This window comes from Hippopotamus amphibius, chromosome 15 (assembly GCF_030028045.1).
Source record: "Hippopotamus amphibius kiboko isolate mHipAmp2 chromosome 15, mHipAmp2.hap2, whole genome shotgun sequence".
NCBI lineage: Eukaryota > Metazoa > Chordata > Mammalia > Artiodactyla > Hippopotamidae > Hippopotamus > Hippopotamus amphibius.
This window is the reverse complement of record NC_080200.1, coordinates 16,840,396-16,865,558: the sequence shown is the minus strand read 5'-3', so window position 1 is coordinate 16,865,558 and position 25,163 is coordinate 16,840,396. Positions and strand designations below refer to the sequence as shown.

The following is a 25,163-nucleotide window of genomic DNA, read 5'->3' as shown; positions in this document are numbered from 1 at the left end:
CTGAGGTCTTCAGGGAGGACCGTATTCAGGAGAGAGGAGAACCTCCCCCTCTGGGTGGGATGTGAAGAGGTCTGAGGGATGAGGGCCCTGGGGGAAGGTGGCTCAGGAGGGGACCCTCTAGGCTGGCTGGGGCGCCTCCCTCCGGCTCAGGTACGGCTGTGGCCCCTGGGACCGCAGGCTGAGGGTAGGGCCAGGACCAGAGCAGAAGGGTTTTGAGACCTGGAAATGGGTACCTACCAGTGGGGGCCGCAGCCGGGCTCCCCTAAGACCCCCAGGAGAGCAAACGGTCAGCACGGGGCCTCTGGTTAAGGACCAGGACCTCCTCAGCTATCCTCAGCAGACCCCAGGCTCACAAGGCCTTCCCTCTCTGTGCCTTACTTTGAGCCTTCCCTGGGGGCCTGTGCTGGGGCATAGGTGAGGCCGCCTAAGGCAGGGCAGCCCCCACAGCGGGCCAGGGGCATTTGGGGTGTCTGCTCACCTGTTCTGACCTCTGACTTGGGGTCCTGCCTGCCAGAGCCGGGGGTGGACCTTCGGGAGGGTGGGCTTCAGGAAGGGCCAAGATCTCCTGATGCGGGGGGGCGGGGCAGGGTGGGGGGCGGAGGCCTGGGCTGTCGTGAGAATGGGGCCAAGATGTGACCGGCCAGCAAGAAATGGCCACTTGGCGTACAGAGCCTTCCTAGGCTGGACCGGGGCTGGAGGTGGAGGCTGCCGCCTCGTACCTCCTCCCCCATCTTACTGGTCCAGCACCTGGACCCCCAGTGACCCCAGTTTCCAGTCCTCCTTAGACCAGACCTTGGGCCTCCCACAGGCTTGTGGGGGAAGGGGCTGGTTTATCTCACCCGGCTGCTTGCACTCAGGAAGCTGGGGGTGGGGGTCCAGCCAGGCAGGAAGCCCGAGGTCAGCTGGCCAGAGCTCAGAGGAGCCGGCACCCAGCCCCGGCAATATGTGGGCGCTCTTGCTGCTGTGGCCCCTAGCACTGGGGTTCAGCCTGGATGGCAGCCAGGCCCCCATTATCTACGATGACGAGGGGAGCACGGAGGCAGGTGATGGTGAGTGACCTCAGGCCCTGCCTTGGGACGGGGAGGGCGCCCAGAGCCGGTGAAGGGGAGACAGGGAACTGGGTGGGGGGATGGTGTCCTCCAGCCCAGCCCTGAGTCCACAGGGCTGGGAGTTTCCATGTCCAGCTCTGTCCCACCAGCCTGGGGGGCTCCTGAGAGCTGGGGCCCGGTCTGCCGTTTCTCGGGGGCAGCACCATCCAGCCAGGGAACCAGATGAGGGGCTGGGGGTGGGGGCTGGTGATGCCTGGGCGCTCAGTGCTTCCATTCCCCTTCCTTCCGGGTCTCTCTGATCCAGACAGCACACGGAGGCCCGGTCCACGCAGCTTCCCCGGCCAGCCCTGTGCCAATGACAGCAACACTCTGGAGGTTCCAGGCAGCTCTCGGGCACTGCTGCTGGGCTGGGTGCCCACAAGGTTGGTACCCACGCTCTACGGTCTGGCCCTGGGAGTGGGGCTGCCCGCCAACGGCCTGGCGCTGTGGGTGCTGGCCACGCGAGTGCCACGGCTGCCCTCCACGGTGCTGCTGATGAACTTGGCGGCGGCTGACCTGCTGCTGGCCCTGGCGCTGCCGCCACGCATCGCCTACCACCTGCGGGGCCAGCGCTGGCCCTTGGGCGAGGCCGCCTGCCGCCTGGACACGGCCGCGCTCTATGGTCACATGTACAGCTCCGTGCTGCTACTGGCTGCCGTCAGCCTGGACCGATACCTGGCCGTGGTGCACCCACTGCGGAGCCGCGCCCTGCGAGGCCAGCGCTTGGCCATCGGGCTCTGCATCTCGGCCTGGCTGGTGGCAGCCGCCCTGGCGCTGCCTCTGGCGCTGCAGCAGCAGACCTTCCGGCTGTCGCGCTCGGACCACGTGCTGTGCCACGACGTGCTGCCCACCGGCGCCCAGGCCTCCTACTGGAGGCCCGCCTTCACCTGCCTGGCAGTGTTCGGCTGCTTCCTGCCGCTGCTGGCCATGCTGCTGACCTACGGGGCCACCCTGCGCACGCTGGCGGCCAGTGGCCAGCGCTACAGCCACGCGCTGAGGCTGACCGCACTGGTGCTGGCCTCGGCCGTGGTCCTCTTTGCGCCCAGCAACGTGCTCCTGCTTCTGCACTACTCAAACCCGGGCCCCGACGCCTGGGGGGACCTGTACGCCGCCTACCTGCCCAGCCTGGCTCTCAGCACCCTCAACAGCTGCGTGGACCCCTTCATCTACTACTACGTGTCGGCCGAGTTCAGGAGCAAGGTGCGGGAGGGGCTGCTCCACCGGGTGCCTGGTGCGGCCACAGCTGCTTCCAGGGAGGGGTGCAGCCCGGTGACCGGCACCCGGTCCTCCTCGCTTGTGTGACAGCACCTCCGTAAGCGGGACAAACAGAACGGAGGCTGCGCTGGGTTGAAGCGGGTCCCCTCCCGATTCGTGTCCGCCGAGAACCTCCAGAGGTGAGCTTGTTTGGAAATCAGAACTTTGCAGGTGTAATTAGTTAAGATGAGGTCACATTGGTGTCGGGTGGGCCCTAAATCTGATGTGACTAGTGTCCTTAGAAGAAGAGGACACGTAGACACATACAGGGAAGAAGGCTATGTGACCGTGGAGGCAGAGATGGGGATGCCCACAGACTGCTGGCAGCCACCAGAAGAAGCCAGGAGAGCAGCCTGGGACAGACTCTCCCTCAGAGCCCCAAGAAGGAGTCAACTTGCCCACACCCTGATCTCAGACTTACGGCCTCCAGAACTGTCAGAGAATAAATTTCTGTTGGTTTAAGTCACCTGATTTGTGGTACTGAATTATGGCAGCCCCAGGAAACTAAGACAGGTGTGAAATGCAGGTTCCTGGGCCCAGCCAGCTCCCTCGTGTCCGTGTCCAAGCAGGGGACAAAGCGAGGCTGATGCTCCCTTTGACCCACCGCAGGACCCCACCCAGGAGGAGGCTTGGGGCCCCTACCCCTTGTGGCCAAGGCGGCTGGGAGCCCTGCTGGTGGTCCTCGTTCCAAGGATGGGCTTTAGGGTTCCAGGGCATCTCCTGAGCAGCCGACACCTCCACTCTGCTCCCCAAAACCTGGTGCAACCCATCACTAGGAGCCACAGGGCTCAGCCTCCTACAGTCACCCTGGCTGCAAGACAACACCTCCTCCCCCTTTCCCGTGGTCTGATTCCTCTTCTCAGTTAACTTCCCCACAGACTGGGTGGGCAGGCAGTGGGAGGTGGGCGGTACGCACCCAGGGTCAGGGGGCTGCAGCTTTTCAGACTCCAGCCCCTCATATGTCTCTGGTCTGGGAAAGAATGAACTGGCCCCAGGACACACACACACACAAACACACACACACGCGCACGTGTGCGCACTCGCCCACATAAAAGTGAACCTGGGGCCATGTGAATAAAGTCAACGAAGCATATCATGTCAGTAGCCTTGTGTGATGATGTACTAGAGCTTTTCAAGATGTTACCACTGCAGGAGGCTGGGTGAAGGGTATCCAGGACCTCTCTGTACTAGTCTGATTTCTTACAAGTGCATGGGAATCCATGATTACCTTGGGGTGCAAGTGTTCCAAAGCCTCCTTCCAACCCTGCTCTGAAAGGCTGGGCTGTAGATGAAGGAAGGGAGGTGAGGGGCCGGAAAGGAGCTAGGCTCCAGCCCTTAGAGCTGCCCCTCAGCCTCTCCTGCCCACAGGAGGTCAAAGCCTGTTGGAGACTCGGTGGAAATGAGCTTTTATTACACCAGTGGCCTCTCTGGCAAGGGTGCAACAGGGCCTTGGCCGAGGGAACTGTATCCTTGTAGGCTGGCGGGGATCACGGGCGTGGAAAGTGGCCAGTGCGGCACGGCAGTGACCCACAGGCTGGACAGCCCTCTCAGGGTCTCCGTGCCGTCCCGAGATGAGCAGCGTTGGCTGAAATAAATTACCACCATGGAGGGAGAAGATGGGCAAATGCAGGAACGGGGACAGACAGCTCGGAGGCTGGTTTGAGCACACAACTTCGGTAGGTCCAGAGCTGGGACACCCTCCCAGGCTGCTAGGAGGGGGACAGTCTTCCAGGTGAGGTGCTGGAAGATCAGGGGTTCAGGGGTTGAGGTCTGGAAGTGGGAAGATGAAGGTGCTTCTGTCTGGAGCCCAGGACTTGCCCCACAGAGCCTGGTGCTGTCAAGGCCAAACATTCAGGGACCCCTGGGGTGAGACAGGGGTGCAGGGATTGTGACAGTTCTGGGACAATTTGGGGTTTGGGTCCGGGGACTCAGCAGCCCGGGTGGCCATTTTGGAGAAGAGTGGCCCGTTTTGTTTCTGACGCTACATCCCTGGTTTGGCCAGAGTCATGTCCCCTCAGAAACAGGCCTTTGGCCACGAGTCCTTCCCAGAAACGTCCCTTCTCCGGGGAGCAAAACATTAAGCTGTGGGAGCTGCTCTGGCCACCCAGTTCAAGGGCTGGGGGTGGGGTGACTGGAGCTCCAGCTGCAGCTGGGGAGCTGTGGGGGAGGGGGCCTCCAGCCACCCCACTGACCATCCTTCCTGTTGAGGCGGGGGCTGGGCCCCCAGGAGGCCCACCATTGTCTCTGCTGGTCTGTTTATCGGGTTCATTTGGAAGCAGGGGTCACTTGGGATGGGGTCCACCAGCCCCCAGACAGTCAAGTCTCTTGTCAATGGCCCTCTTCCGGCGGGGCGAAATCCCAGCCAGATCACGTCTTCCTGATTGGAACGTTAGGAAGAGAAGCCACTCTGACTGGTGGGAGAGAAGGAGAAAAATGCCTGTGGGCTGCCAGGCCTTGGGGGGCAGGGCTGCCGACGATTCCCTGAACCCACCTGAACCCACCTCCGAGTGACTCAGCCCGGCTGCCTCCACCCACTGAGACAGGAACACCCCACCCGGAGCGGGGGTTGGGGGGACATGGTCCACGTGGTGCAGCTGGGCCCTTCAGGACCCTGCCCACCCCCAACAGGCCACGGTGATGGGATGGGGCGTTCGCTTCTGATGAGAATGAGTGCAGCTTGCGTGGGATCACTAACCAAATCGAAAACTTATCTGTGGAACTCAATCAGCTATGAAAAGGAAGGAACTACGCATACAACACCATGGAGGGACAGCAAGGGAACTCTGTTGAGTGAGAAAAAGCCAATCTCAAACAGGGTATGTATTCCACGATTCTGTTCAAAGAGCATCCCTGAAATGACAAAATTATAGAGCGGGAGAACAGATGGTTGGGGGGCGGGGGAAGTGAGGTGGGTGTGGCTGTAAACCTGCAGCGAAAGGGATCCTTGAGGTGATGGGCTGTCCTGTATCTTGACTGTGGTCATGATGACACACATCTACAGCTGGTGGGAAACTGCTGACTCGGTTGCAAATGAGTGCATGCAGAAGTGGTGAAATATGAGTAAGACAGGTAGACTGTATTGCCGTCAATTTCCTGGTGTTACACTGTAACTGGAGTTCTGGGAGATGGTACTACTGGGGGGAACTGGATGAAGGGCACCTAAGATCTATTATTTCTTACAACTGCATGTGAACCTATGGCTATCTCAAATTTAAAAGTTTAATAAAAATCTCCCCCTCCAAAATGAAAATAAAAGCAGACCCCTCTCAGAAGACACTGGCAGGGTGGGCAACACTTGGGCGCCTTTAAAGCCACACGGGATAACGAGCGATGGGGAGGGACAGCACAAGGACAGAAACAGCTTCAAAGTTGCTACATTTTGGTGAAGTGCTTACAATACTCCCACCAAGTAGACTGTGAAAAATGTAAAGATATACAGTCTTATCCCCAGAGTTACCACTAAACAGATAATGCTAAAATGACAGTAACTGAATCGAAATGGAGTTCTAAAAGATAGTCAAAAGAGAGCAGGGAAGGAGAAACACAGGGCGTGGGCGGGCAGAACAAAAACACTGCCACAGTAACCCTAAACCCAGCCCCATCAATGATTTTTTTGTTTGTTTGTTTGTTTGTTTTTGGGTTTTTTTTTTTCTTTTTTTTCCCCATCAATGTTTATATTATATGCATGTGAACTAAACCCAGTGCCTGGTGCAAGATGACACAGCCCTAAATCTCTGGGACTTTGGTGGGTGCTGGTGGAAAATCTTTCCTCCTGGGTTTGCTGAGTGGGGATGTAAACCAGCCGTTGCCACCAGCCTGGGGTGGAGAGATCCTTGCCACCCTGGAAGGCAGGGCTCCGAGGCCTGCCAGTGCAGCCAGCCTCCAGGACCTGGCACTTACCTGAGCTGATAGAGCAACCTGTTGTTTAAACCTCTTGAGTTGAGTTTTCTCAAACCAAAAGATTTGCCTCCTCCAGGAAGTCTGCCCAGCAGCCCCTTCCCAGCCTCACCCCACAGGGCTCTTCGGTCTCCTGACCATTTTCTACATCTTTCCTTCAGGGGACAAAGATGCTCTACCTGACCAAACCCCACTCAGGCTCCTCTGAGCTCTTTTTGACCTCAGTCTCAAAGTCTAAGCTTCCATGTTCATTTCGGCACTGTCCAATTGCAGCAAGAATCTGCTAATATGTCAGTTTCGCCAGAATCCCCCAATCTCTGTACTGATCTCCCTTGATATCTGACTGCGTTCCTCATCCTTCACCATCCCTGCCCCCCACCTCCTGTAATGTCTCATCACCCTGGCCTGCCTTCAGCAACAATCGGGTTCAGTCGGTTTAGCTAGACTATCCCCCCTTCACCCCTGATGTTTCCTCCTAGTAACTTTCCATCCACAGACCTCCCTCTCCCCCAACTCCTCGGCTATAAATTCCTACTTTTTTTTAAATTAGGAGCTGGTTACAATCTCTATCCCCATTGCAAGACTCTATAGCGCTCTCCCTTGCAATAAAATATCCCTCACATCACGAATAATTTCTCCTTAAACAAGGGTTCTAGGCCCAGTGGTTCTCAGGGATTGGTCTGTCCTAGGGTCCAGTCCTTGGGAGGGTTCACTAAGCTCACCCTACACATACAGGCTGCTCTTCTAGGTGTGCTGGGTGGACAGGGGTTAAGGGAGAACGGATTGCCCACCTCATTCCCCGAAACCCTACAGGCTGACCTCTCCATCAGTCACTGCCACTCCCTGTCGGGTTCCAGGGCGGGTGGAGGGAGGTTGGGGGCGGGCCCAGCTCTCACCTGTCCTCTGCCTCCCCATCCAAGTCCATTGCCTCATGGCCCGCTGCCAGGGGCCCGGCGTCCAGGGGACCCAGGTCATAGTCATAGCTGTACAAGGCAGAGGCTGGTGTCGGCTGCTCTGCAAGGAAGGAGGACTGAGTCGGTGGGGAAGGCACTGCAGGGAGAGGCTGTGGCTGACCCACAGCCCAGGGGGCCTGAGCGGAGGAGATCTGTGACCCAGAGCAACAGATAGGAGATGAGGCCTCAAGGTGGAGAAGGGGACACAGAAATCTGAGATGGGGAGATGCAGAAAATCCCAAAGTTGGGGTGGGGCTGGGGAGAGGCTGACCAACCCTGAGGCGATGCAAAGGGACCCAGACGCAAACAGGTGATGGAGAAGGCGGAGCGATACATTCCGGGACAAGGTGGGGTCCCTGAGGCTGGGCGTGGGTGGATCCTCACCAAGGGCGCAGCGGTGGACGGGCGCGGGTTCCAATCTCACGCGTCCGCGGCAGGCGGCCTCCTGCAGGCGGCAGGCGCTGGCGTAGACGACGCCGTCGGAGCCGCACACCGGGTCCCTGCCCGTACCGCAGTCGCGGGCGCAGTCACAACGCGGGATCGTCGTCCCCTCCTCCGGGACGGCCCCGGGACCTCGTTCGCCGGGGGACCAGCCTAGAGGGCGAGGTGAAGTCGGCAGGGCCCCGGGAAACGGCCCCTCCACCCCGTCGCCAACTTGGCCCGGGCCTCCCCCTGGGCCTGGGGTGGGAGACAAGTCCCTGGGGGCCGGGACCACGCCCCACTGAGTGGAGACAGTTCCTGGCAGGCCCTGAGCCCTGACCTGGTAGAATTTCACTCCAGTATTTGCCTAGTATTTACGAAAACAAAATGTAAAAAGAAAACTTTTAAATTAAAGCAATCTAAACTCATTTCAAGAAGTTTGGAAAATAAAGAAAAGAGCCCTGAGGGACCCCCGGCCTGCCCTTCGCTGTGGCCGCTCGACGCTCCCGGCCTGGGTCCCTGGGGTCCCGACACCCTCTGGCTGGTGGGGGAGGGAGGCAAGGGCTCGCCTCTGGGCCGCTCGCTCGCTTCTATACCCGCCCTTCTCCCACCCCGCTAGGCCCCGCCCCTCATCACTCCCCGCCCCCACCCCGCTTGGCTCCGCCCCTCCCCACTGCCCACCCCCCGCCCGGCTCAGCCCCTCCCCCTCCTCCCCCCACCCTCCTCCTCCTCCTTCCTCCTCCTGACCGCTTGCCCACTCCGCTCAACCCCAAACCCCTCCGCCCTTGACCGTGCCGGGTCCTCCTGCCTTTACCACGCTGCACCCTCCTCCGCCACGGGTGGGGTCCGGGTGGCGGGTGGTCGGAAGGGGCAGTGGCCCAGCGCACTCACCTGGGCCCTGGGCCAAGGCACGCTCCACCTCGTTGCACGCAGGGCCGGCGCACAGCTCCCGGGCGAGCGGGCTGCGCGCGCTGACGTTGTAGAAGCGCGTGGCCTCGAAGGCTGCGGGACGCGGGGAGAAGGGTGACCAAGTGATGGATGACAGGGTGAGGGACCGAGCTCGGGTGGTGGGTGGCGGGCGCAGGCCTACCAGGCTCGTAGTAGTCGTATACCGAGATGGGCAGCGCCGATGTCCTGCCCACCACGTGCTCACGGAGCGCCCGGAACCGCACGCACGTCAAACACCGGCTGGGGATCTGCGGGGGCAGCGGGCGGGCTCAGGCTCGGCTGGGGCCACTAGGGCCAGAGACCGAGCTCCGGCCTCTATGGTCTGTGACGCCCCAAAGTGTGCGCCCAGAACTGGCTGATTTCGGCTGCCCAGGAGGCGTGAAACACAAACCTGATCCTATTTCAACTTTGTGGGTCCTTCCATCCCACTTGGGAAAAACATCTCAGCTGGTCTTTCATCCCCCACTTCCTCGATGGCAGGTGTCCTCTCTCCGTGTGTGTGTGTGTGTGTGTACATTCACAATCTTGTGCAATCACTATCCATCTGCAGAACATTTCCATCACCTCACAAGGAAACCACACCCCCATTTGCAGCCACTCCCCTTACAGCCCCCTCCAAACTCTGGCAACCACCAATCTGCTGCCTCTTCACTCAGCATGTGTTTGAAGTTCAAACCATCAGTGCTTCATTCCCTTTGATGTCTGAATACTATTCCACGCCCCTTCCAACTTCTTCCACCAAAGCGAGCTGGCAAGGGCACAGAGCAGGCAGCGGCGCCAGCTCTGCCTGGATTCACTCTCCCAGTTTCTTTTTCTTGGTATGAGATCATTGCAGGAACCACACCAGGCCCTGGCGGCTGTGCCCTCACCAGAGCGGCTGCCGTGGAGGCCTCCGCCCACCGCCCCCGGCTGGCAGTACCTCATCAAAGTAGAAGAGCACTCTGCGTCCAGCCACCTCGTACCTCTTCAGTGCCACATGCTTGTCCAGGAGCAGCTGGAAAGGAAGCCAGAGGTCAGGGTCTGCCCAGCCCCTCCTCCCCCAATACCCTCTTCCTCCCGGATCCCCAGGGGCCCAAGGTGGGCTGGACCCGTGAGGCGCCGAGGCCCCAGAGACTGAGGAGTTTGCGCCAATCATCCAGCAGGTCCCCATGGACCACGCCGGGGGCGGCGGTCAGCACCCGGGAGAGGGCACTGAGGCTGGTTACTGCTGTCCTGAGTGCCTGCCTCCCCTTGCCTGCCTCCAGTCTCCCCTGATCGAGCCTCAGTCCCAGGCCTGGCCTCCCTGTGGCCCCCCAAGGTGCCCACTGAGCCCTGCTACCTGCTCCTGCTTCACCTGCACCATTCAAACCCCCTCCCCCAGGGCAGGGCCCGCTTTCCTGCTCCACCCTCCCCACACTGCAGACCTCCTCCAGCAAGGCTGTCCCCCCCACGCTGTGACCCTCTTCCCCTCCCCTCCCCCCAAGGGGGGCCGGTCTCTCTTTGAGGGTGGTGGCAAGTCTCTGGAGAACCAGGGCTGGGGACCATTCCCTGGCACCCCACATCATCCCCAAAGCACAGGCGGGTTCGTTGAACCCCTCCTCTGCCGCGTGGATAACAGCACAGGTGGCCCAGTGAGTGACACCTATTGGGAGAGCCCCATCCCCTCCCCACCTACCCCTTGGCAGATGGCCAACCCCCAAAGCACCAACTTTGCCCAGAAAGGCAAAAAAAAACCCACCCATTTTATGAAGAGCCGGGAATTTGCAACCTGGGCAGGTCCACCAGCCAGAGACCCTGCCCGGCCCCTGGCCACCAGCGCTGCCTTACCTGCTCCAGGCTCTCAATGTCCGCCCGGAACCCTGACAGCAGGGGCACCTCCAGGACCGCCATGTTGGAGGACCCTGTGTGCAGCCACCTTTACATGAAAGGAGAGAGAGAGGGGCCCTTGAACTCAAGCCCCACAGTGGAATTCACGTTCCCCTCTGTCCCCACAACCGCCCAGCCTACCCCAAGTCTGGCTGGCGGCCCATCTGCGCAAACACCCTTGGCTGGGTCACTGGTTGGCCCATTTCACAGTTGAAACACCGAGACCATAAGGAAAAGGCCTTGCCAAGGGTTCTGGGCCTGACCCAGGTCGATCAACTCTGGGCTGTATTTTGACCCAAAGTCCATGCTGTGCCCCCAAGTGTGGGAAGCAGCTCCGTGGGTCCAAGGGAGCCCAGGCCACTCTGGGAGACCCAGTCACTCCCCCGTGCCAGCCCTCAGTTTCCCCTCTGTGACATGGGGGTGGGTAAATATGGCCTCAGGGGCCTGCTACGTGCCAGGGCCTCTGTGCTGGGTGCTGGTGACAGGGAGGCTGACATTGAGTGAGGAACCTGCAAACTGTGAGCCCAAGGGGACAGGGTGGCCACAGCCCCTGGGGTGGGTCGGGGAGGCTTCCTGCGGAGGTGAGGCCTGAGAGATGTCATATCCAACTGGCAAAAGATGGCTTTTTTCCTAACACATCTGAGGGAGGAAAAGAGATGTCTCCAGCAGGCACGCTGGGGCCAGACAGTTGGGCCAGCCCAGCTGCTTCTTGTTCCTCTGCCGGATTAGACGGCGGTCACAGCCCTGCTGACTGGTACCATCCCAAGCCTCACTGTGAGCAGGAAACAGCTGGAGGTTCGGGGAGCCACTCGGCCCAGGACCCGCCGCTCTGGGGCTTCAGCCAAGTTGGGCTTGTTCTACAGAACCTCCCAAGATGGGGGCCTTGGACACATGGGGGCTGAGGGTCAAGGCTGAGGAAGGTGGGCTTTAGGTGCCATAGCTACCAACCACCTTTGGGCTCCCCCATCGTTGCCATGGCAATGAGCATCCTTTGTGGGCAGCGGTGTGCACCCCCACCCACACCCCCGGACCCTCTGTGGCCTCATACTAGGGTCACACCGGGGCTGGTGGATCATGTAGGGGCCGCAAACAGCTGTCCCCGCAAACAGCCCCACCTATCACTGGGGTCTGCTGTGGCCATTCAGAAGCACTTCCATTTCTTTCACTCATTTCAGAAATCATCTGTAGTGTAAGCTTTTGATTGCAAAGGTATCCACTTCAAAGACATCCATCTTGAATAAAGATACTGGCAGCTGTATGACACGGCTATTAGCAAGACAACCAGATGAGGAACCAGGCTGCCTCCACCCACGAAGTTCCCTCTTTCAGAAAGCCCTGGGTAACCTAGATGACTGATCACTTTGGTCACCCTGCCTTCCCCTTCCTGTGCCCTAATTCCTGCTCTTATATTTTATTATTTTTTAAAGATATGTTTTTATGTGGATCATTTTTTAGAAGTCTTTATTGAATTTATCACAATATTGCTTCTGGGTTTTTGTTTGTTTTGTTTTTCACGTTTTGGTTTTTTTGGCCACAAGGCATGTGGGATCTTAGCTTCCCGACGAGGGATCGAACCCACACCCCCTGCATTGGAAGGCAAAGTCTTAAGCCCTGGACCGCCAGGGAAGTCCCCTTGCTCTTATATTTTAAATTCACCAATAAAGAGTGAATCCCCAAAACCCTAGGCACCCTCCCCCTTCCCCAGATCCCAGTAAAGGCAGAACCTCAGGTCCATGCCTTCTCTCTGTCTCTCTACCTATGACCCTGTCGTGTGACCCTCAGGAGGGTCAGGTGCCCTCTAGGACTTGTGAGTAAGAAATCTTGTTCTTCAACGCTCCCCGATGGGTGTTGCTGAGTCATGTGATCGGAATGAGGACCACAAGGGCTGGTCCAGCCACCACTTTGGCTCGGGTCGGGGAAGTGTCTGTGGCAGCTCCAAGAAGCAGTGCAGGGCCAGGTGAGTGCCCAGGTGCTCCTAGCCGAGAGCATCGCTCTACACAAAGCCGCCCGGGCGGGGGTGCCAGCCAGCGGGGCAGGAGGCCTTACCTGGTGCACACCTCCAGGGTCACCTGATACTCCTGATGATGCTGGTCAGCTGCCGGGTCGTCATCGTCAGCTGAGGAGGCAGGCGAGGGGGGTCGCCTCTGCTCGGCCTCGGGCTCCTGGAGGCTCACGAGCAGCTGGAAGGACGGCTTGGCCACCGGGTCCGGCACGTTGTAGGTGACGTCAATCTGGGCAGTGTGGGAGGACAGAGGCTTAGGGGCCATGGGGGTGGGGAGGGGGAAGCAGGGGAAGGGGGAGGTGGGGGACAGCCAGAACTACGATGACGGTGTCATTGGCGACAGTTCCGGGCACTACTGTCATTCCATTTCGCCCTGATGGTGGAGGTAGGACCACCATCCCATTTTTTCCTCGTCTCAAGCCCAGGTCTGTCTGCCTCCCTCTCCTATCCACTTTGTTGTCTGGGCTCCCATTTTCCAGATGGAGAAACTGAGGCTATGAGGATCTCCTGGCAGACTTGCTCTCTGACTGCTGGCCAGAGCCCAGGAGGCCAGCCTGCCCCCACCCAGAGCAAGACTAAATCCTGAGTGTGGTGACTGAGGGGGCACGGGGAGGGCCAGGTTGGACATTCCCCATTCAGGCCTTGGCAGGGAGAGTAACCCTGAACCACGGGGCAAGTCCCACCGTGAGGGGTGAAGGGAGGTCTGCTTATGGTCAGAGACCACCAGGACGAGCATCAGATGGAGTTTCCTGGGGGGACCCCACACTCAAGGGAACACATGGCCTTCTGCCTTGGGTCCTGCCTTGGCCAGAGTGGGCGGCATTTCAACGGGCTGCCAGGCTGCCCTTGGGGTGACTCTCACGCACACACATCCACTCCCCTCGGCCTGGCCCGACACTGCGCTCCCTCCGGCCTGGCCCTCCAGGGGTCCCCTGGGAGCGCCCCCCTCTCGCCGCAGCCTCACCTGCATTAGACAGCAGCCTTCACCCTTGGCGCTCACAAACAGCCCCGTGGGGAGGCTGGGGATCTGGGGAGAGAAGATGCCGTGGTTTCCCCTGCAGACACACACGGCCAGGCAGGCAGAAGCGAGGGGCGGCCATCACTGCCCCCCCAGCCCTGGTTCCAGGAACACGCACCGCCGCCATCTGTAGAAGCTTCTGGTTGGCCCTGTGCAGCTCAAAGGTTTCCTGGTAGTCTAAGTTGGTAGAGGCCAGGGAGACAGTGAGGTTGATGCCACCCGCGTAAGACAAGATGGCATACTCCGCCAAGGCCTGCAGAGCCACGCAGGTGTCCTAGGGACAGAGCAGCAGCAAGCAGGAGGCTGAGGTCAGCCCCAGGAGCAGGTCGACCAGCAGTCCCTCCGCCCTTGTCCCGGGAGGTCTGGCCCAAATTGGGGGTGCCATGGATCCCCTCTGGAGGCCAGGGCCCATGTGGCTGGAACAGAGAGCAGGTCTGGTGTAGACACCCACAGGGCTGGGACCCCAGGCAGGTGGGGGGCATCTCCACGGAGGCAGGGGCTGGGTCCCTGTCCCAGAGCCAGGTACATCTGTCCCTCGGCCCCATCCTCCTGCCCTCTCTCACGCCCCCGGGGCTGCGGGCAAGGAACCGTCCTGAGACTTGAAGCACCCAGTGGTGTCCTACCAGGCTCTGAGTCCCAAGCCTGGGCCACAGTAACCCCGCCCAGACCCGAGCCCCTCCTTTGGCCTTGCCTGGCTCACCTGAGTGGAGGAGAAGCCCCCAAGGGCGTTCCGCTGCTGGGACAGCCACTTCACCACGGGCAGGGCCGTGGCCACATCTCCCAGGAGGGTGTAGGTCAGCAGGGCGTAGGCTGTCATTTCCACCTCGGCCGAGACCACTGCAGTGGAAGAGGCCAGCTGGGGCCCTTTTGAGGCTGGGACCCAGGACCCGGTGCCCAAAGCAGGCATCGTGGGTGGGATGGCCAGTACCTGTCTGATAGACCCCATCACTGAAGCTCAGGAATGCATCCTTGTCCACATCCCGGGAACCTGTCAGGCTCCAGTGGGTCACCCCATCTGTAAGGCCAGAATAGGTCAGGGCCAAAACCCCTCTTGGCACTCAGCCTGGCAACCTGTGCTGAGTGTCAGTGAATGTGGTCTCAAGAAGAGACATTGGGGCCTGGACCCCAGGGGGAGAGGGTACCAAGGAAGGGTCTTGGGGCTACATCTCAGATCTGCAACTACAGTGACAAACCAAGCCCCTCCTGCACCCTTGGCAGACATCACCAATCCCTGGTTGCTTTTCTGTACCCTGGAAGACATCACTAATCAATGGCTGCTTTTCTGCAACCCCAGCAGACATCAGTAATCAATGGCCTCCCTCCTGGCTGGGGCCCTAAGTCAAGCCCCAGTCATCCTCGCTCGGGCAAGGAAGCCATTCCCTACGTGCAAAGACTCCAAAGATTCTTAGGTCATGTGAGGTATAAAAAGCCCTCAAACCATAGAGAAATGAGCCCTCCCTGCCTCAGATCTTGAGCATTTAGTCCTAAATTGACACTGTCATCCAATTGGGTGGTTTTAGAATTTTGCTTTTCAAGGTTTTTTTTTTTTTTGTCTTCTTAAGCAATGTAAGCAATTCTTCAGGTGACATCTTAAGCAGAGAAGCTGGATGGAATCCCAGCACAGCTGCTGGGGAAGGCCAGGGTTGGGGTAGTCCCCTTGACTGAGTTTGGGGACATTCTGAGAAGTCACAGCTTGGTAACTAGGGCTCCCCAAACACAATGGGGAGTCATTTTGTAGATGGGGGACTGACACCCCAAGAAGGAAAAGGCTTTCTAAGGCTCAACCAGCGATGGGGGGGCCGGGTGGGGGCCCGCAGCAGCCCTCCCCTGCCTCCCAGCACCCTTCCCGGGGGATGCTTTCCAGGAGGATCCTCTACCAGGGATCCCTGAGCACTGGTCCCCCTGGTGGGGGCTGGGTGGCATCCCCTATTTCACAGGAGAAGAAAACGATGCTCAGGCTCAAGGCACTTCATCAAATGAAGCCACCAGTAGATGCAATAATGAATGAATAATACAATAAACAAAAGAGAGTGAGCAAAGGACGCCTCCTTAGTTCCATGCGTGCATGTGAGCTGTTTGCTGGGGTCCGTGGTGAGCGGGCCCCACACTGCGCCCCCTGGGAGCGGGCGGGGGCACCTACCCTGGGTGATGGCCAGGCTGCGGAGTTTTCGCAGAGCTGCGGGGGCTGCCGGGCTGCGGAGCAGGGTCAGCGCGTAGGCGGTCAGGGCACTGCTGTAGGGGTCCGCAGCCGGGGGCGCACTGGTCTCCAGGAAGTGCCTGGCTTTGGCAATGGCACCCCTCTCCTCCTGCGGGGTGGTGTGTGGGGGAGGGGAGGTGGGAAGAGGAGCCCTGGGAGGCTGCTTTGTCTTCACCTCCCATGCCTGGGGAAAGCACTGGATGGCTTGCAGCCTCTCGCTTTGCATCCTTCTGGGGTCCCATCATCTGCAGCCCCAGCTTTCAACCCCCACCCCCTTTCTTTTATGTTGGTGTCAACTTTTTCCAAACCAAGTCTGAGCACAAGAGATCAACCCAGAGATGCTCACCGGGAAGCAGGCTGAGCCCTGGCTGCCCCGCCCAACCCCTCGATCACCGGCTGGCTTCTAAGACCCCCCAGCTCAGGCCTACCTCATCCTCCAGGCCTTGCCTCAATTGTCACCTCCTCCAGGAAGCCCACCAACCCTGATCATGCTCCTACCCCACAGTGTGAGCAGCTGGAGGACAGAAACCAAGTCCATTGTCCAGTGATGGGCTTAGTTCCAAGAAGCTGACCAATAATATAGGTTAAATGGAAAAATGAATGATTTGAAGCATTCATGAATTTAGCAAATGAGCAATGGTGCTCCTGTGGGCACTGGTGGAGCCATGGAGTTAAGATAACTCTGCTTTGGTGATTGTTAAGATTGCAGAAAGAGGACTTCCCTGGTGACGCAGTGGTTAAGAATCTGCCTGCCACTTCAGGGGACACGGGTTCAAGCCCTGATCCAGGAAGATCCCACAAGACTTGGAGCAACTAAGCCCGTGCGCCACAACTACAGAGCCCATGCCACAACTACTGAAGCCCACATGCCTAGAGCCTGTGCTCCACAACAAGAGAAGCCACCACAATGAGGAACCAGCGCACCACAACGAAGAGTAGCCCCCGCTCGCCACAACTAGAGAAAGCCTACGCACAGCAACGAAGATCCAACACAGCCAATAAAAATAAATAAATTAATTAATTTTAAAAAAAGATTGCAGAAAGAATGCTCTCCCAAAGCTTTCCATCTTTAGATCAGGACAAAGCACAGGAAGCGTCTTTACGGCACGTTGTTGAGAGGTACCATCCCCCTCCTGGGGCATGTGTCAGGGATGACAGCACAAATTAACTGGACCCTAAGCTTGGGCCACCCAAATACAGAGCCTGGGGTGGGGGTGGGGGTGGCTGGATGCTTTCGCAGAGGTAACATTGATGTCCTTATAAGAAGAGAAGATGGAGAGACACAGAGAGAAGAGTGTGTGAGACAGGCAGAGATTGGAGTGATGCAGCCACAAGCCAAGGAATGCTGGGAACTCCCAGGAGCTAGAAGAGGCAAGGAAGTCTCCTTCCCTAGACCTTCAGAGGAGCCACAGCCCTGTCCACACCATGACTTCAGACCTCTGGCCTCCGAAACTACAAGAGAATAAGCTCTCACTGTTTTAAGCCACTGTTTGTGGTACTTTGTTACAATAGCCACAGGACACTAACCCAGGGGCCTTTATTCAGCCTAAGACACAGGGGCCTTCACATTCTTGAGTCCATGAGGAAACACGTGGTTCCACTCTAGAAAAGTCTGGTGAGGTCAGAATGACCTAAATGTCAGTTTCATCTAATCAAACACCAGAACCAGAGGATGGAGGAGAGGCCCACCTTGGGAATGCCAAGGAGCCTGGGTTCCTCAGTCTCAGGTAGAGGCAAGGAGGAGGCACCCACAAAGTCTGCATCCCCAGAATCCCTCCATCCCTGGCTAACCAGGTTGGTTGGTCAGCCTAGAGGCAGGGTGTATGAGTCTGCTGGGGCTGTGTAACAAAGTACCACAAACTGAATGGCTTAGAGAAGTAGAAATTTCTTGTCTCATGGATCTGGAGCCCAGAAGTCTGAGATGACGGCATTGGCAGGATTGGCTCCTTCTGAGGAACATGAGGAAAGGATCTGTTCCAGGCCTCTCTCTTGGTTTGTATTTAGCCATCTTCTCCCTGTGTCTTCACATCATCTTCCTTCTGTGCTGGTCTCTGTGTCTTAGTGTTCCCCCGTTCTCAGAATGCCAGTCATATTGGATTAGGATCCACCTCAATGGCCTCTTTTTAACACCACTATCTCTTTAAAGGCGCTGTTTCCAAAGAAAGTCACATTCTGAGGTCTTGGGGCTATGTGCACTGAATGTCTGTGGTCCCCACCCCCCTGCAGATTTATATGTTGAAGCCCTAACCTCCAATGTGAGGGTATTAGGAAGGGGTACCTTTGGGAGGTAATTAGGTTTAGATGATGCCAAGACGGTGGAGCTGCTATAATCAACTAGGCTGCATATAAGATGAAGAGACACCAGAGCGATCTCTCTCTGTATCTCTCTTTCTCTCCTTTTTCTCCCCCCAGCCCCATCCTACCTCTCTTTATGGTCATGCACCAAGAAAAGGCCATGTGAGGACACAGGGAGAAGATGGCTGTCTACAAGCCAGGAAGAGACCCCTCATTAGGAACTGAATCAGAAAAAGAGAGAGACACACACACACACACAGAGAAAGAGAGACAGAGAGAAAGACAAGAACTGAATCAACCAGAACCTTGACCTTGGACTTTCCAGTCTCTAGAACCATAAGAAATAAGTATCTGTTGTTTAAGTCCCCCAGTCTGCGGTGTTTTGTGATGGCAGCCTGAGCTGACTAAGATAGGGGGTTGGGATTTCAGGATATGAATTTGGGGGTGACACAATTCAGCCCCTTAACACAGAGCAACAAGCAAGGGACCCTCTGGGCAAAGCGTGTGGGGCGTGGAGGGTCTTAGGTCACAGTAAACCCTAGTCACAGCAGTTACAAATCTGGATTGTGAGACTGAAAATTCTGAGAAGAGCCACAGTTCACCATTCACCATCAGAGGATTTAGAACTGGCACAGGTGTTAGGAGTGGCGGAGTGCCTATGCGGGCAGCTGAGATTCATCTATTCTGGGAGCTGTCACCGCAAGGGACATGCCACACTCACCTGGGACAGCCTCACAGAAGTGAGGATGGCCCTTGAGTTCCTTAGGACATCTAAGCCCTGCTGGGTCTAGGACTGTCCCTGAAGGTTCTAGACTCTTCCCCACAAGAACATTCGTGGGTCCAACATTTTGTATAGGGCTCCCTGAAGCCAGCCCATGTGTCACTGGCCAGGAACCTGATTGGCCCAAAAGGATTCTCCGAATGGGGCCTAGGGACTGTGGATGGTCCTGGGAGGGCTCGTACTCAGGGTATAGCCACCCCTACTCCACCCTCCCACACGCATGTCCCCCGGGATTACCGCTGGACTCTCTCCCGCCTCTGCTCAGGCCACAAGAAGTTGAATGTCCTGTGACCATTGAAAAGCAGGAAAAACTCTCATTGATGAGTAGAAGGTGGGCAGCAAGGAAGAAATAGAAGCTGCAGGTAGCCGGAAGATGGCCAACCTGGCCTGCAGGGAAAAACCACCCGCTTGCTCCTCCAGCCCCGCATCTCCCAGGCCCCTGTGCTTACCTCCGAGGCTGGGCCCATCTCCAGGAGCGCGGCCACCACGTAGGCCGTCAGTGGGACTGTGCCGTGGATCCCACCCTGTAAGAGGATTTGTAGGTTTCATCCCAAGCCAGTGGGGACAGCTCCCCGCCCCCACTGGCCCCAGACAACACCAGGGAGCAGGCAGGGCAAGGCCAAGGCCCCAGGAGGAGGCTGGGAGGCTGCCGACCTGGATGTCCTTGTTGAGAATCCTGCCCACCGCCGGGAAGGAGCCATCTGCCTGCTGCTGCTGGACGATCCAGCCCTTGGCGGCCGCCAGCTCCTGAGGGTCGATGAAGATAAAGCTGCGCGCCTGGGCGAAGGACTTCAGGACAAAGGCTGTGAGCCTGAAACAGGATGAGGTGGGGGCTGGGAGAGCCATGGGCTGGGGAGTCGCAAAACAGAGTCACCTCCCATGTGCCTCCCGAGGGACTGTGGCACGCTTCCCCACATCACCCAAGACTCTGCTTCCTTCTCTGTAAGACAGGAGGGTCCAACGTGCCCTTGCAGGGATGTTGTGAGCACTTGATGGAAGTGTGTGGGCACACAGCAGGACCGGATGATGGAGCCCAGCCTCCCTGCTTGCTCCCTCCCACCCCAGAAGCATGCAGGTCTGCTCCCTGCCTGGCACTCAAGGCCTTTTTTGTGAGCTGGTCCAGTTCCACCCACTTCCCCCCGCCATGAGCAGAAGACTCCTGTTGCCCCTCCATAACCACTCTCCAAGAGATCCCAGTCTTGCTGAGAGATCCCAGAGAAAACCAGGTACATTGAACACTTGGGCTAGCCCTAGCCAGCCACAGCCATGGGCATTCTAGTCCCCAGACCTGCAAATGGCTTTGGAATGGGCACATGAGGTGATGCTGGGAGCAGCTGCAGCCATTTTGCCACCATGAGGAGAGCAGTCACTGTGCCGAGGAAGTCCACATGGACCAAGGGAAGGAACTAGGGGCCCCAGTGCATTGTGGGGCTGCCAGGCTGGCCAATCCTGGAGCTTCCCCAGCTCTGTGGTGTGAGCTGATGTTCAGAATTGCTTTTTAAGCCAGCTTTCTATTGTTTGCAGCTGAAAACATCCCACCAACCCACTAGCTTCAGTTACGCAGTTACCCAGGCCCTTGACACACCATGCTCCTACCTCCGCTCTTTACAGGATGAAGTCCTACTTGTCTCTCAATGTTCAACCCAGGGGTCTCTCCCCAGAGGAAGCCTCCCAGACACCTCCACTCTGGGATGGGCATGCTGCCTCTGGACTCCCAACCCCTTCCTCTGTGTCACTGTTTTCTATCCATATCTCTGCAGCCTCTCCCTTGTCCACCCCATCCCCCAGCCCAACTGTTGCTAGTGCACCCGGAATGGGGGATGATGGGCTGGGGAATGAACGAATGAAAAAATGAATTCAGGAGGACCACTGGATGGAAACCAGGGAGCCAAGAGGGACAAACAGCAGAACTATCAGCAGGGGAAATGCTCCAACTCAGGGTGAGAGAGTAAACCATCCTCTTCAAACTCAAGTGGCTCCCCACCTCACATCCATCAGGATGGCTACTATAAAACAAAAACAAAGCAACAACAGAAAACAACAAGTGTTGGTGAGGATGTGGAGAAACTGGAACCCTTGTGCACTGCTGGTGGGAATGGAAAATGGTGCAGCCCCTGTGGAAAACAACACGGCAGTTCCTAAAAAAATTGAACATAGAGTTATCGTATGATCCAGCAATTCCACTTCCGGGTATATACCCAAAAGAAATGCAAGCAGGGTCTCAAAGAGATATCTTATCTGTACACCCATGTTTGTAGCAGTATTATTCAAAACAGCCAAACTATGGAAGCAAGCAGTGTCCACTGATGGATGAATGGGCAAGCAAAATGCGGTACTGAGGTAGGATGTAGATGGATCCCTGGGCTGAGTGGCTGGAGTTTGTCAAGCTGAGTAAATGGAAGCTTGTTTGCCCCTGACATTTCAAGGAGAAAGTTGATGGCAGGAGCAGACAGGAGCTGAGCCCCACTGGAGTAAAAAGATAAGATGACCACATCTGCCACTCTTGAGGTCAAGAAGACCTCCCCAACTGCACATGCACAAAAAAATCTCCCTAGGGGTCAAAAAAGGAGAGGGCACTAACCCACAATCTCTATTCTGTCAACGTCCAAGAGACCCCCTCGCTGGAATCCATTTTGGCTAAGAGATGTGCGCATATCAGAGAGGGCCCTAGGTCAGGTCAGATGTGGGAAACGAAGCAAGATAATTGGCCAGAGGAAAGCAAAAGCCCAGAAAAACTGCCCCCACATAAATGATTTAAATCACCTCTCTGGTGCACTCCTCATTAGGGAGGATGCCCTCACACTTCTCTGGGTGTGTATTTCTGCTTTGCTTCTGCTCTAAACTGTCTCTTTGTTCTCTTTACACATACTATGGTTCCAATAAACTCTGTGCCTGCTTTACAAAGTCTCCTTGTGGAATTCTTTCTCTAAAGAAGGTAAGGACTGAGGTCCTCTCACCTGCCAACATCAGTATATCCATACAATGGAATATTATTCAGCCTTGAAAAGGAAAGAAACTCTGCAAAATGCTATAACATGGATGAACATTGAGGACATTATGCTGAGTAGAATAAGTCAATCATGAAAAGACAGACACTGTATGATTCCACTTACATGAGGCACTTAGAGTAGTCAGAATCATAGAGACAGAAAGTAGGATGGTGGTTGCCAGGGGCTGGGGGGAGGGGAGAATCGGGAGTTAGCACTTAATGGGGACAGTGTTACAGATTTATAAGATGAAAAGAGTTATGGGGGGGGGACTTCCTAGGTGGCACAGTGGTTAAGAATCCACCTGCCAATGCAGGGGACACAGGTTCAATCCCTGCTCCAGGAAGATCCCACATGCTGCAGAGCAACTAAGCCCGTGCGCCACAACTACCGAGCCTGAGTGCCACAACTACTGAAGCCCACACGCCTAGGGCCTGTGCTCCACAACAAGAGAAGCCACCACAATGACAAGCCCGCGCGCCACAATGAAGAATAGCCCCCACTTGCCGCAACTAGAGAAAGCCTGTGTGCAGCAATGAAGACCCAATGCAGCCAATAAATAAATGAATAAATAAATAAATAAATAAAAATTTTTTAAAAGAGTTACGGGGATGGATGGTGGCAATGGCTGTTCAACAATATAAATGTATTTAATACCACTGAACTGTACACTTAAAACTGGTTAAGGCAAATTTTCTGTTATGCGTATTCTAACACAATTTTAAAAAGAAAGAAAATCAAGTGGCTCCAAGCTCTGTTTCTGTGAATCACCAAAACCCAAAATATTAACCTCACAATGTACCCCAAACCCAGAAGTCAGCTGGTCCTGGCCACTCTCCTTCCAAGATACCTCAGACCCATCCTCTTCCTTCTACCCCCACGGCCCCTGCGTCAGCCAGGCCACCCCATGGCTCCCACTGCTCCCGCCAGCCCAGCCCTGCCCCATCACCTACTCTGTATGCAGCAGCCAGAGAGAAATTCCAAACACGGTGGGGCCAAGATGGAACTTAGTTGCCCCTGTGCTGGGAATTGTGGAATTCCCACATTCTGTTACACTGTTCTCTTTACTTTTCCATCTTAAAATGAAAACAGGGATAAACAAACTGCGGTACATCCATACAACTGACTATTATTCAGCAATAAAAAGAAATGAGCTAACAAGCCACGATACGACATGGAGGAAATTTACATGCATGTTACTAAGGGAAAGAAGCAATCTGAAAGGGCTGCATGCTGTATGATTCCAACTCTACGACGTTCTGGAAAAAGCAAAACTATGGACACAGTAAAAGAATCAGTGGTTGCCGGGGGCTTGGGGGGTGGGGAGGAATGAATGTGAGAAGCATGTGGGATTTTTCAAGCAGTGAATTATTCTGTATGATACCGTAATGATGGATAGGTGACATTGTACCTTTGTCCAAACCCATAGGCTATGCAACACAAAAAGTGAACCCTATGGTAAACTATGGACCTCAGTGTTTAATAATGTAGCAATATTGGCCCATCGATTGCAACAAATGTACATCACTAATGCAAGATGTTAACAGGAGGGGAAACTCTATGTGTTGAGGAGAGAGGGGGTGTATGGGAACTCATTCTATCTACTTAATTTTTCTATGAACCTAGAACTTTTCTAAAAATATAAAGTTTATTAATTAAATATGCACACAGTCCAGCATGACTCAGATTACAGCCATGCTTTGCTCCAAGCCCTCCTGGCTCCATCTGGAGTAAAATCCAAACTCTTCCCACTGCTCAGTCTGGTCCTGCCACCCTCTCCTCCCTCTCCACCACTCTCCTCCTTGCCTGTATTGCTCCCGCCACACTGGTCTCCTTCTGTGGCTCAAACTCGTCAAGCTCAGGTCTGCCTCAGGGCCTTTGCACAGGCTGTTCCCTCTGCCTGAAATCTTCTCCCCTTGGATTTTCATACAGCTTCTCTCTCATCTCCTTCAGGTGACCTCCTCAGGGAGACCTTTCCTGACCACCCCATATAACTGTGTGCCTCATCATCCCCTATCCCCTCAGCATGCTTTATAGACAATGAGAAATTATATAGCTGATGTAGCAGCTTTAAAGTATATCCACAAACGCCTTGCTTCTCTTCCTTTCAAGCAGGAGAACCCAATTCCCTACTTCTCGTAGGCTAAACACAGTGACTTGCTTCTAAAGAATAGAATGTGGCAGAGGTGACAGTATGACTTGGGAAACCAGATGATAAAAGGCATATGGCATCCTCCTTGCTTTCCCTCTTGGATTTTTTACTCAAGGGGAAGTCAGCTGCCATGTTGCAAGGACACTCAAGCAGTCCTATGGGGTAGTCTTTCATGAGGAACTGAGGCCTCCTGCCAATAGCCATGTGAGAGAACCAACTTGGAAACAAATGCTCCAGTCCCAGTCAAGCCTTCAGATGATGACAGCCCCAGGCAACACGCTGACTGCAACCCTGGGAGGCATCCTGAGCCAGCAATGCCAGCTAAGCCACTCCTCAATTCCTGACCCACAGACCTGAGACTAAATATTTGTTGCTTTAAATGGCTATGTTTTGGGGTAACTTGTTACACAGCAGTAGATAACTATTACATCTTGTACAGGGTCTCTCTCTCTCGGACACTGAGCTCCTGGAGGCAGGGACCATGTCTTTCTTGTTCCCTCAGGACTAGGGAAAGAGCCTGGCACAGACACTTGAATGAACAAACGAATGAATGAATGAATGAATGAATGAACAGAAACCTATCTATAACAAATCCTGAGTTTTAAGGAAGTTGGACTGGCTGTTGGACTTCCCAGCCAAGTATTTAGGGAGAGGTGCTAACAGGGCATCCATCCCAGTGGGTACCTGGCATGTAATGAGCACCCTGTACCCTTATCCCATTGACTCCTGGATCCCAGTCCTCAGAGGGATGTGTGGTGAGGAAACCGGCTCAGAGAAGTTGAGCATCTGGTCTAAGTTCACACGAGACAGAGCCTGGGTTTGCCCAGCTCCGGGGTGGATGCTGTTGCCACTGTCCTGTGCATCCCCCAGCTTTGTCCTACAGAGGTTTCACAAGGCCAAGGGGGAGGGGCAAGCTGCTGGGTGTCACATTTCCAAGACCACAGTAGAACTGGTCTTTTCTCGCTCACTGTGTGTGGGTGTGTGTGTGTGTGTGTGTACTGCAGGAGGGCATACAAAGGTCACAGCTTGCTATTTCTGACAAGTGGAGGCCTCTGGGAGCTGCTGGGACTTGGCCAGCTTTCAGAGAGTGACTCAGTGGTTTTGGCCATCCCCGTGGGCAGATGGGGGACTCTGCTTGCTAGGGCACGACTGTGACCTTGCCTTGTGGGCTGTCAGCAAGGCAGGGCCCTGGGACCAGAGCTAGAACAGACGATGTGCTGCGGAGCTGAGGAGGTCACCAAGGCTGGGCCCCTCTGGAGCCAAGCGAGTGACACTGCACTGCAGAGTGGGCTCAGCCAGCCATGTCCCTGTTCCCCCGCCCCTGGC

The 25,163-nt window shown here is 56.2% G+C and overlaps 2 protein-coding genes across 2 annotated transcripts in view; one reads left to right on the top strand and one right to left on the bottom strand.

The window, feature by feature from the left end:
• Positions 1-764: 764 nt before the first annotated feature.
• Positions 765-2,757, top strand: F2RL3 (F2R like thrombin or trypsin receptor 3). Its single transcript, XM_057710106.1, has 2 exons — positions 765-1,049; positions 1,354-2,757. The coding sequence occupies exons 1-2, from the start codon at positions 944-946 to the stop codon at positions 2,388-2,390; spliced, it is 1,143 nt and encodes a 380-aa protein (XP_057566089.1). The 5' UTR covers positions 765-943; the 3' UTR covers positions 2,391-2,757.
• Positions 2,758-4,445: 1,688 nt separating this feature from the next.
• CPAMD8 (C3 and PZP like alpha-2-macroglobulin domain containing 8) overlaps positions 4,446-25,163 on the bottom strand; it is a 108,173-nt gene continuing 87,455 nt past the window's right edge. Inside the window, exons 28-42 of the mRNA XM_057709551.1 lie at positions 19,353-19,509; positions 19,148-19,222; positions 15,566-15,731; positions 14,354-14,440; positions 14,126-14,262; positions 13,544-13,699; positions 13,372-13,434; positions 12,452-12,636; positions 10,367-10,454; positions 9,480-9,554; positions 8,703-8,808; positions 8,504-8,614; positions 7,577-7,786; positions 7,136-7,253; positions 4,446-4,753 (exon numbers count right to left, since the gene is read on the bottom strand). Of these exons, the coding sequence (XP_057565534.1) occupies positions 4,732-4,753; positions 7,136-7,253; positions 7,577-7,786; positions 8,504-8,614; positions 8,703-8,808; positions 9,480-9,554; positions 10,367-10,454; positions 12,452-12,636; positions 13,372-13,434; positions 13,544-13,699; positions 14,126-14,262; positions 14,354-14,440; positions 15,566-15,731; positions 19,148-19,222; positions 19,353-19,509 (1,756 nt within the window). The 3' untranslated portion in view covers positions 4,446-4,731. The remainder of the gene's footprint in view (positions 4,754-7,135; positions 7,254-7,576; positions 7,787-8,503; positions 8,615-8,702; positions 8,809-9,479; positions 9,555-10,366; positions 10,455-12,451; positions 12,637-13,371; positions 13,435-13,543; positions 13,700-14,125; positions 14,263-14,353; positions 14,441-15,565; positions 15,732-19,147; positions 19,223-19,352; positions 19,510-25,163) is intronic.